Below are 12,507 nucleotides of genomic sequence, written 5' to 3'. Positions count from 1 at the left end.
AGACATGATCATTCTGCAGTCTGAGTGGTGAGCTGCCAGGGAGAGCTGCCCTGAACCTCACCCTGCTCTTCCTGGCCTGTGTGCATGGGTCAGGGACAGTTACCCAGCGTGAGCATCAGAAACCTGAGCCATTCATGGCACAAGGAGAAGTTCCATACATTTTTGAGCTAACAAATTTCGTGATATTTTCAACAGGATAATATTTGGTATCATTCAGAAATTAGTATGTTTTCCATTTCCACTCTCTCACCTTCTTCCTTTTCCAGTTACACTAACTGCTCATGTACAGTGTTCCCTATGGACAAAGGATATCCATTTTCATGCAACATACATAAAAAAATCATTCAAATAGGCTCCACTTTTAAACATAAAACCCCAAATCTTTAACCCTATACAAGAAAATACATTGCAGAATATATTGAGATAGGAGTAAAGAGTAGGAAGATCAGATCCAGGAAAACATATCTGGTTTCCATTTCCAATTCTTCTGATCTCGGAAAGGGTCCTGAAAGTAGTAACTTCCAATCACATCAATTATAGAGCTATTCGGGCACCATAAAACGAAACCAAAACCCACCATCTTGAGCCCCCACACTAGGACCTTACTAGTACCTTACTAGAGTAACACCGGGGAAGGAGGTTCAACAAGCAGCACCGGGTGCATGCTAACCCCACACACAGCACCTTGGCCTTTCAGGGCTGACCCCAGTGTTCTTCTCTCAACACAAGGAGGGGCTCGATGCTCATGATAAACTCTTTGTCCTTTAAGGTAGGTCAACTGTACAAATATTGTAGCATTCAAGCCCATGTGACAAGATATTCTATGGCCTTGGGGTGGGAGGGGTAAGAAGGAAATAAATCTCAACCACAGATAATTCCTTTAAAAAATAGAGGAGAATTTGGGGATTGGGAAACAGTACTTAACTACAGTACTTCAGTTACTTAAAGTTGCTGTCCCTGGAAATTCTTCCCATTGGGGGCTCAAAGGGATCTTAAAAACTACCAAACTCCTTCTCACCATTTCTCGGGATCCTCCCAGTCCTCGCCCTGTGTATCCCTTCATCTACCTCTTCAACTGGATCCTTTCTCATATCCCTTAGTAAACTGGTAAACACAAGTAGGTGATTCTCTGAGTTCTGTGAGCTGCTTTAGGAACTTAATCACACCTGAGGAGGGAATCATGGAACCCCGTGTCTGCAGCTGGTCGAGGACAGGGGCTCCTTCGCAGTGCCCTCCCTCCCATTAGATGATGACACTCCTGATGGGCTAGTCCTTCTCAAGCTAGGGTCTCCGTGCCACCCTGTAGAGCCACAGGCAGCGGCTCTGGGGAATGAAGTGTGGACACAAGCCACTGCGAGCAGACCCAGAGACAGGAGGCTGTGTCCCTGAGGAAACTCCCTCTTGAAAGTGCTTGGTGTCCTCCACACAGCCGGTCAGGGACCACCACTTGGCTACTGTGCACTGGAGCTTCTCCATCCCCAGGTGGTTCCTTGTGCCCAGTGTCTGGGACAGTGGGGACACCCCATCCACAATGTGCAAGGAGAGCAGTCTCCTCCCTAAACATACACATAGGATGGATATAGACCCAGATTGGAGGTCTTTCCTTAAAAGCTAAAGTCATTTTTCTTTCCTGTCAGAAACTTTAAAAATTCCTTCAATAAAAATAAAAATAAATAAAAAATCAAATAAATAAATCAAATAAATAAATCAAAAAATAAAAATAAATATATTTATTATAATAAATATATAATATAATATAAATATATGTTTATTATATTAAAAATAAAAATTAAAAATTAAATTCCTTCAATAAAAATCCAAAGTCCCAGAGAGCTGACAAAAATAATGTGACAGACTCTATACATTCCATAAAGAATGTATGTGAAAATAAAAATAAAAATAAAATAAAAATGAAAATGAGGGAATCTGAGGAGAAAGGAGGAATCACTATGGAAAGGCCTGTGCCTCTGGCAGGTGCATCACGCGTGCATGATGGTAAAGCAGGAGAGGAAGCGATGATATCCTCAGGAAGGATCTAACCCGTGTGTCCCCAGGCAGGTCCAGTCTGGAGGACAACTGCAGGACTGCATCCCACAGGGAGCTAGCTTAGCCTTTTATTCTAATGCATCCAAGTTCCACTCCACCTCTGCCCAATCCTGCATTCTCTTTCCGGAGGTGGTGATGTCAAGAACATTCCCCAGCCAGTGCTGCACATGCTATATTCAATGTGAGTCTGCTTTCCGGGGAACAATGAGTGTGACCAGTGACGTCAGAGAGTAGCACAGACCACATGGTCAGAATAACCTGCACAGGCAGAAGCTGTCCATTTTCCAAAATGCACAGGGACAGAATGATGTCAGAAAGAGAGAATGTGGCAGTAGATAATTGAGCACATCTTATTAGAAATTAAGTCAATATTCTGACCCTCAGAGTATTTTGTCTCTCTAACTGGCAAACTCTAGTTCAGGGTTGCTGAAGCCTAAAGTCACAGCTTCTGACTCAGTTCTTAGACCCAAGTCAGTTCCTACTCTCAAGCACATTGACTGAGGGGAAGGCCAGTTCTCAAAGGAAAGACCTTAAGGTTTCGCCATAGATGTATTGAGAAAATCTTGCTTCCTTATTTTCCCTAAGGAACTTGGGGCTCAAAATGTGTCCTCTCTGCCCTGAAGAGAGAGCTCTCTGTTAGAAGGACACATGGGGGAAAGCAGTGCTCTGGTGTAGGAGACAAGGGAGCAAACTTTCTGCAGAGAAAAAGCAAATACAAAAACAAAGAAACAGTTCATCTCAAATTAAAGCAGTGGAAGAGTATTTGTGAACTGACAAGAAAGCTGTAGGACTCCTTGAGAATACTCAGGACAGAAGTTCCATCCCTCACAGGAGACACTATGGGGTTGGGGATGCAAATTGCTACACAGAGTTAAAAGTTTATTAAATAGAGGGATTTGAAGTGGCCTGTGCTCAAAGGGAACTTCTGTCTCACTTTCTCCGATTAGAGTGTGGTGACTGGGGGCCCTGACCAAGGATTAGCATCGATACAAGAGTAACCTTCACATATGACATAAGACATTGCTCTCATTTCTTCAAAGGACTCAGGAATTTCTGTCCTACAAAAGTCATTTAGTTATTTACTTCTTCAAAAAGAACAAAGAAGAGAAATGACAATCAATATTGGGAAGGAATTCAGATGACGTATATGGAGACCAGGCCTTTGAAATATCTTGATCATTGAATCTCATAAGTGATCTGCTTCACAAGGTTCAGAAATAACTAAAAAAGTCAGAAGATCAACACATTCACATATATATGTGAGCTGCCTGGAGCCAATATTACTCTCTGTGAGTTCATCCTCTAGTGGGTGAGTATTTGCAGTTATTTAGAAAAGGTGACCCATTTCAGTCACAGGTCCCAAGAATCTACCCAACAGACCTCCTGCTGGAGACCATCCCTCTGTTGTACGACAGAGAGAACTTCCATTTGGACTCAGTCCGGACACAGGAATGTTGTCTCTCAACTTCAACAAAGCATTACAAGTTTCTGCTGTTTGGCTGAGAAAATGTATAGATCGAGTCCTACAGAATGTATAATAGCATCACACTCCCCACCCACACACCCTGACCCCAGAATAATGGACTCACATAAACAAAGTAGCAATAGAATCATCCCAAGGGACACAAATGACACATTGGCTTCCAGTTTTATGAATTCCAAAGGGACTTCCCCTGGCAAAGAGACAAAAATGCAACGAAACCCCCCTGAGTAAGTCCTTGCTCCTTGAGGTGATTTTGGTCAAGATTAGAGACTCCTAGAGTCCTGGACCCTACCTGGACCTCATGGAGGTTCTTCTTACATCCTTTACATCTTTTGCTGATGATTTCTGTGTGGTGTGCAGTGACCAACATTGATGAAGTCACTTTTATTGTCCAGGGTACAACAAAGTTCCTACATACACAGGAGATAAAGACTCCTCTTAGGAATTAGGAACAGTCTTTCATCAGTCTACAGTTAGCAGAGGAAATTTTCAAAGCCTTCTGTGTCAAGAAAGAAGCTGTAGAAAGTTTTTGCATTTTTTAAGTATTTCAGGGCAAGAAATTATGAGATAAACAACCAAACACAGGAGACTTTTAAAGTTTTCATGTTAAGTTTTGTAGGAAATATTTTTGAAGTTCAACATTTGTAGGAATACATTGTAGAAAAAATAGTTTCAAAACTGATACACAGTAAATAAACAGGAAGGATGAATAATTTTCAACCAAATTTCCACACACTGAGGTTTCACATATGGTGATGGGTAATGTGATTCTGACTTCCTTAGTATATTTAACACAATGTTAGATATTGTGATTCTTAATTTAACATGTGTAATGAATAGTTTCCAAACTCATCTTAAGATTTATGATATTATCTTTTATTGTCTGTTTTGGTTTTTTCCTGATTTTATTCATTTCCACTGGTTTAACTTTCTGAATCATTCACCAGCAGGATTCATTAGGTGGGCAGGCATATTCAGGAGTAAGATTCAGGATTGCGTGGCTAGCATTCTAAGAAAAGATCAAGGGAGAAAACACATGAAAGAGTAAATGAAATGACAACCAGTAACATACAGGACAGGGGCTATTAGTCCTAGTTCTGTCACAACCTGTCATCAACACCCAAATCCCTCCATAGAGTTCAGGATTTACTAACACTACAATTGTTACATAATAATTCTTCTAACTAAGGTACAAAATCACACTCTAGGAGGATTTTCTAGAAGATATTCAGACCGAGATTTGTTGTGTAATCTTGCCTTGACTTGCATGTATTCAGTAACTCTTCGATTCAGTGTGACCTTGGATTTGATTTACCTGGGATCTAACAGAACTACAAATTCTATTCTTGCAGTTTCTCCAGGATTTTGTGTGCCTGACAGTGACTTGAGTTGTTGGGTAATTTGAGGTTGACACAACACTCACCAACACCTGACTAACAACTACATTAGGCTGACACACACAGAAGCATCAGGTTATATCGCAGCCTTAAATGAAGGATGGTTGGCAAACTGATGGCCCAAGAAGCCTAGACCATGCATCCTGTTCCACAGTGACTGTGGTTCACCAAGGACCTCAGAAAATTTCCATCATGGGTAAGGGTGACACCAAATTATTAGAAGTTTTATCCCAATACTTGCTATTCTCACCTACAGAATCTCATTTTCAACTATAGACTCAGAACTGTGGGGCTGAACATAAAATCCAGTGAGAGACAACAGCTTCTCACACAGAACTAACAAGGAACAAGACCCCCTAACAGAAATCGGTTACACATGATGAGGAAGCCTCTGTGTGGGAAGGGGAACATTATTCATCCTGTCCATCCACTTAGACAGTGTTGACTTAAGAAATCACTCTGTTTGATATGGTGTGTGTGTGTGTCCACCTTATCTAATATGTACCATATGGTATGTATGTTCTATCATCTGTGTCTTGCCTGCTATCCACCTATCCATCTATCAGTCTCTCTGGGGAGGGAGACAGAACTATGACAGGATACACACCACATTGTAACAATCGGTTACCACAAACTTCATACATTGCCTGAAGCTTATAATTCTGTCTTCTTTCCTATTCTCTTGTGCAGGACTATGAGTTCTCCTTGTGTGAGAGATTCTTTTCTACCTGTCAAATTCCTCTCACTTTCATCTTCTCAAAGAGTAGATAATTCACAAGGTCCCAGGGTGAGTTTAATTCATTAGTAACTCATTAATAAATTGCCTAAACCATTAACCTGGAAACACCAGATCCCAGAGACTCCTGATCTCTCTCCAGTTTATCCTGGGATCTGGAGATTGCTGGCTAATCAGCTGGAGTGGGATCTGTTTCCTCCTGGACATTAGCTGACAGGAATCCAGGCAGGATGGCCATTCACCTGCCAGGAATGGCCTCTGGACATGCGAGCCTGTATAGTCAAGGTCTCTGGAGCTTTCTCAGAAGGCAGGGCTATGACCACTGTGTCCTGCCACAGATCCTGATTATCACAGAGAGATCCTGCTTCCCACACAGGCAGTAGAGAATTTGTCTCTGTTAGTTTCCCTGCAAACACAGAAGCCATTTTAAGTTACTGCTCTCCCAGGAGAGGGACCTGAGCCCTGCCTTTGGCTGTTTCCCCTCTGCCACACCCACCACAAGATTTGCATATCGTCCCCTGGGGAGGACCTTACCTTGGAAGTCTGACATAAAGGTGAGCTTTGACCTTGTGTTTACTTACTAGGACTTATCAGTTCAGCATCTCAAAATGAGGTTCCCTTCTCAGCTCCTGGGGCTGCTGATGCTCTGGGTCCCAGGTAAGAGCAGAGGAGGGAGGAGATGGGACATTGGGGTGGGGAGGGTGAGCTGTCTGGGTGCTGCTACTCCCTATCTGTGCTCTGTCCAGGGGTGAGATTGCCCTTTAAGAGGGGAATTTAGTTTTGAAATCCGTGAAAACTATGAGAAATTAAAGGGAACAAAGAACAATGTTTAATGAGATGCTGAAAAAAAATTGTGGCCACTCAGTGCCCTTCAATTCTCAGGTTATCCATGGAAACTGGATATATTTACAGTAGGAATCCAATCACAAAATATGATTTAGCCTAATATAAATGAAATTGTAAGTCATAATAATGGCTCATAATGTTTCTCCATAACCTGTACTTATCTCTCATTGTTGTAGGATCCAGTGGGGAGGTCGTGCTGACACAGACCCCACTCTCACTGTCAGTCACACCCGGAGAGCCAGTCTCCATCTCCTGCAGGGCCAGTCAGAGCCTCGTACACAGTAATGGAAACACCTATTTGCACTGGTACCTGCAGAAGCCAGGCCAGTCCCCACAGGGCCTGATCTACAAGGTTTCCAACCGTTTCACTGGAGTCCCAGACAGGTTCAGTGGCAGCGGGTCAGGGACAGATTTCACCCTGAGAATCAGCAGGGTGGAGGCTGATGATATGGGAGTTTATTACTGCGAGCAAGGTACACATGCTCCTCCCACAGTGGTTCAGGCCCGAACACAAACCTCTCTGTTTGGTGGTCCCCACTGGGCACGTGTGTTGCCTGAGCAGGGAGCGGGCACAGCAGAGGCTCTGAGCTGGTGTCAGAGGCAGGTGCTGGGGAACTCAGGGCAGTAACGTGCAGCTGAGTGCTCTGGACCGAGTCCTGGCCCCTTGGCAGCAACAGTCTCAGCAGGGCACAACCAGCTGTGGAAGGGACATGATCAGCCTGTGGGCTAAACAGTGAGCTTGCAGGCAGAGCTGCCATAAACCTTAACCTGACACTCCTGGCTTGTGTGTAGGGGTCAGGAACAATTACTCAGCCTGAGGGTCAGAAACCTGAGACATATTTGTGGCAACACAATTACATACATTTTTGAGCTAACAAAGTTTGTGATATTTTCAGTAGGATAATATTTGATATTGTTCATAATTTATTATTGCTTATTTTCCCACTCTTTGAATTTCTTCTTTCCTAGTTCCGCTAACTATCTTTGTGCTGTATTCTTTTGATAACATTCTATACACACTAACCTCAAAGGAAATATGGCTGAGAATGATTAGTAAACTTTTTCTTGTAAAGAAAGCTCCCAGACTTGTAAACCCATAGCAGGAATAAGCTCCTAATCCTGTAAAGACGATGTCTGTATATACAATGAAATTTTACTCAGCCATAAAAAGAATGAAATCCAGCCATTTGGCACAACATGGATGGACCAATAGGGTATTGTGAGGTGAAGTAAGTCCAGAGAAAGGCAAACATCATATGATTTCATTTATATGTAGAAAAATGTAGAAATATGTAGAAATCTGGCTTCCAGATTGAGGTCCTGACTTTACTATTCAAATTTTAATCCACAGAAAACAATATCATGAAGGAGAAAACACTAGATATTGGTCTATCCTTGTGCTGGAACCAATGCACATCATTTTTTCCCCAACGTATTTTTAACATTATAAAAAAAAAAAAAGAAAAAAGACTTCTAGTGCAAAACCAGGAGCAAAGAGCAGACTGCATTTGTCACTAGAAAACATTTTAAATTTGGAAAGAACAGCAAAACAGATTATAAGAGTGAGGCAAACAAAAAATATGGAACACAGGAGAGATAAAACTCACCACCTGGACACCTTCTCCCTCAACACTCGCCCTCCAAACCACTGAGATGCACAGTAAACCGTGTCTCTTCTAAAAGTGTGCAGAGCTTCTGTGTTTCCCTGGCAGTCTGCTCACTGAGCTTCTGTCGCCCCCTTCTGCCTCTTCTAGACTTCTAGGCCTGCCTAAAAAGTGGAAGAACAGTGTTTGAAATCAAGATAGGTAGACTACGCCACTCTAGGATCACCCCTTGCGGCAGACAAACACCAGCCCCAAAGTCTCTCCTGGTTTCTGGAATATTTTAGCTCCCGCCTCCTAGAGCCTCTCACAGCCTGTCACAATTCCCGGTGGTTTCAGTATATGACCTTCCATTACCTGCTCTCTCAGTTGTTTGGCTGATTCTCCTCCAATTGTCTCTTCCCCACCCAATCTTGATCAGTCACTCTCGTGGCCATGCCTTAGGTGCGCCATCAGAAAATCATGACAAGTTCTCCAACAATACAATGCTGAGCATCTAGGGGGCACCTGGGTGGCTCAGTCAGTTGAGCCTCTGCCTTCAGCTCAGGCCATGATCCTGGGGTCCTGGGATGGAGCCCTGCTCAGCGGGGAGTCTGCTTCTCTCTCTCCCTTTGTGTGTCCCCAAGCTCATGAGCTCAGATATGATCGCTCACTCTCTCTCTCTTTCAAATAAATAAATAAATAAATGTTTTTAAAAAATGTTGAGTATCTCAGCCTTGACCCATTCTAAGAACTCTGCAGCGCAATCCACTGGGTATGCCACCACCAATAATTTCTGGATTTCATTACAGTAAGACCTGAAATCTATAGGAAAAATGTATGTTGTGTTTCCATAGAAATTTTGGCATCTCTGTAGCATACCTTTCCAGGTAAACAGGGTCCAACCCTGGTCATTGTCTTTGAGCTATCTTGCAACTCTTTAGAAACTGTTGGTAACTGAAAGATGGATGATTCTGTATTGTCTGGTAGTGACTTAACTGACATCTTACCTCACCTTGGAAAACCAGCTTGCCTCTCTCTGCAGTTCATTCCTTTACGCCATATATATCTGTGTCTTTGACTTTTCCTTTGAACCAGTTACATCTTCCAATTTCCCTCACAGCGTATGAGTAAAATAATTCAACCCCTGTTCGTCATTACTATCTCTCAATGAGAGTCATAATTTTACTGTTTTCTGAAAATTAACTTTTAGTGAATCTATTGGCCTTCCTATATTTTCTTGTCTTTAAGCCCTTCATACTCTCATTTCCCCCCTTCCTCAGCTGAATTCCATGATCCTTCTTTATAACAACTCCCTATACGCAAGATCTTCCTCAGCCTTCCGTTGTTTCACTTCATGTACAAAGTCCCAAACCTCCACATACCTGCTGGAGGAAAATACACAGCAATCCCCACAGCTAAACTTTGATTCATGACCGCTCACCTCCTGAGGCCCTTCACCCTGCCCCACAATCATACTTCACTTCCCTGGTCTCGTCAGTCTTCACTCTTTCTCTTTCCTTCTTCAGGTTCTAACAGCTCCTCCTCCATCCTCACTTAAAGTTAAGTATGCCATTTCCTATCTCCTAGGTCAAGATGGTCAGCACCCCCAACAGAAATGTGAAAGAGAGGAAAGAAATGTGAGCCTTTCTACATCAGGAGCATCAGTCTGACAACTTTAAGCACAGAAGCAAGCCAGCCAAGATCAATCAAGATCAATCAAGCCTGGACCCATATTAGCAGAACTGCACAGCCAACCAATAAACATGACAGCAACAAACATGTTACCTTTTTAAGCCACTGTATTTTGTGGGTGATTTATCACATGATACTAGCTAACAAATACATCATCTGGTTTTAAGTTTCTGGTCACCCTTACTCAGCAAGCTTTTATTCCCTTTCTCTCTTTACTTTTCTTTATAGCCCCTCCAACAAAATGTAGTAAAAGTTTACTGATGCCATTGATCATCACCTGGTTCTCCTACCTGGGGTGAAACCACATGTCTTTGCTCTGGACACAGAGGAAGCCCTCAGAAAACATACTTGGATGAGAAAAATGGATCTCTTAATAGCAATCCTTGAAGTAGATTTCTAATTATTAAGAGAAGCTGTTTTGTACGTCATTTGGAGTACGGCATTTGGAGCACACTGACCAGGTTTGCTGTGGTCTTTCCTGAAGCTAAAGTGCATCAACCCATGCATTTCAGAAGAAGGTGAGGAAATAATAAGATGCTCAGGAATTCTCCATTTCCACACAGAATTGGACATGTTCATGAAATGTTTTCCAAGGGACTCAAGTTACATCATACTTAGAGCCGTGATTTCCTTCAGTCCCAAGATGACACCTGAATGCCCAAAGGACGACTTTAAAGAAAAAGGTGATAAGGTTGGAAAAAGGTGCTGAGGTATAGCATCCCGTGTTCCTAAAGTGACAGGATTGAAGACAAAGGCATCAGAGTTCCTGGGTGGCTCAGTCTGCTGAGGGTCTGACACTTGGTTTCGGCTCAGGTCATGATCTCAGGCATGTGAGATGGAGCAGGTGACAGGTTCCCAACTCAACAGGGTGTCTGCCTGAGATTCTCTCCATGTCCCTGGGCCACTCCTCCCCAGAAATAGATAAAGTCTTAATTAAAAAATAATAAGAGAATTGCCGTTGTGAGAATGAGTACACCTGGGAGAAAAGGAGAAGAGAGAGAAGAGAGGTAGGAAAGGAGCCGGAGCAGAAATGAATGTGCAGGACACTGCCCAGGAAGCCTGGGAAACAGGGCCCATGGAAGGAAAAAGCGAGAGGGACACTACCTTCCACATGGGACATTCTGAATAGGTGAGCTCAAAGGTTCCATCCTGGAAAGGTTCAGAGTGAGAGGGTGATGGAGGGTGAAGAAAAGAGAATGAGGGAATAAAAGAGAAATGTCCCAGAGTCCAAGAGGAGCAGGAATGGAGAACTGATCTGCCAGGTGGAAAGTTCACAGCCCGTTGTCAGAGGCTAAAGACAGACCTTCCTGGCTCACTCCTGCCATGGGACCCTGGGAAAAATGCAGCTTCCTGGGGCACAAAAACCCCCAGCAGCATCCCTAAGACATCATCACAGCATTTGTCTTCACTAACCTCCCGAAAAAAGGGATGCAGGAGGGATGCCTGGGTGGCTCAGTCAGTTAAGTGGCTGCCTTCAGCTCAGGTCATGATCCCAGCATCCTGGGAAAGAGTCCTGCATTGGGCTCCCTGCTCAGAAGGGAGTCTGCTTCTCCCTCTGCCTCCTGCTCCCCCCACTTGTGCTCTCCCTCTCTCTGACAAATAAATAAATAAAATCTTTTTTAAAAGGTTGGAGGATGCAGGATTCTGGGACTTACAAGCCCTGCAAGGAGTATGTCAGGAGAAGTGACTTCTCAGGCAGATAAGGGAATTCACATGTTCAGGGCTGAGTGGGGAGGAAGCAGCTGGTGCAGCAAAGTCTCCCTGACCCTCAGCCCCGGGGAGCAGGTTTCTGTTCGAGGCTGAAGCACTGTGGGTGGAGAGCTATAACCCTGCTGGCAGTAGTAGTTTCCCACATCTTCAGCCTGGAGGTTGCTGATGGTGAGGGTGAAGTCTGTCCCAGACCCACTGCCGCTGAACCGGTCTGGGATGCCCGTGGCCCTGCTGGATGCAGCATAGATGAGGAGCCTGGGAGCCTGCCCAGGTTTCTGCTGGTACCAGGCTACATAGTTGCTAACACTCTGACTGGCTCTGCAGTTCATGGTGACCCGCTGACCTGGAGACACAGCCAGGGAGCCTGGAGACTGAGTCATCGTGATGTCCCCATGGGCACCTGCAATCAGAAAAATGGTGATACAGACTCACTTTATTTCAGTCACACTGAAATATGTCATTGCAAACGTGCTTCCTAATGGTACCACACGGCAATACAATGGTCTATTTTGGAAATAACGAGTGTTTCTCATTATGTATCTTAGAAAGTTCTTTAAAATGACACTACTCCAGAAGGACTATGGCACTTTTCAGCTTCTCACCTGAGACCCACAGCAACAAGGATAGGAGGACCGGCCTCTGTGACACCATCTTGCTGCCCCTGCCTACCCGACACAGCTCAGCTCACATAGCAAAGGCCCCTTTTATACAGCCTGAGCCGCTTGTCTGGCCCTGAAGGGGCTTATGCAAAGCAGTCTGGGGGAACAGAAGCAAATCTCATAAGCAGTGGGTTGTGAAAGTACCCAATGGAAATGTAAGAAGCCAAAAATAACTCCAAAATAGAGTTCTATGACAGTAACACACAAAAGTCAACTCAGAAGCTCTGGGAACATCTTAGAAGTTCTAAAATGACAATGTGCTACAAGACTAAATCAAAAGCTTCCATTTTCAATTGAAAAATGTCTTTAAATGGGTTCAATTTCCAGAAAAGATGTACTTGACTCTTCATATCAA

The 12,507-nt window shown here is 43.7% G+C and overlaps 1 gene segment (V, D, J or C); it reads right to left on the bottom strand.

The window, feature by feature from the left end:
* Positions 1-11,477: 11,477 nt before the first annotated feature.
* On the bottom strand, positions 11,478-12,200 carry LOC116596449. The segment is given in 2 exon segments: positions 11,478-11,893; positions 12,096-12,200. Coding segments are annotated over 2 exon segments (450 nt in total).
* Between the last annotated feature and the right edge of the window lie 307 nt (positions 12,201-12,507).

This window comes from Mustela erminea, chromosome 7, assembly GCF_009829155.1.
Source record: "Mustela erminea isolate mMusErm1 chromosome 7, mMusErm1.Pri, whole genome shotgun sequence".
NCBI lineage: Eukaryota > Metazoa > Chordata > Mammalia > Carnivora > Mustelidae > Mustela > Mustela erminea.
This window is presented reverse-complemented; position numbering and strand designations above follow the sequence as displayed.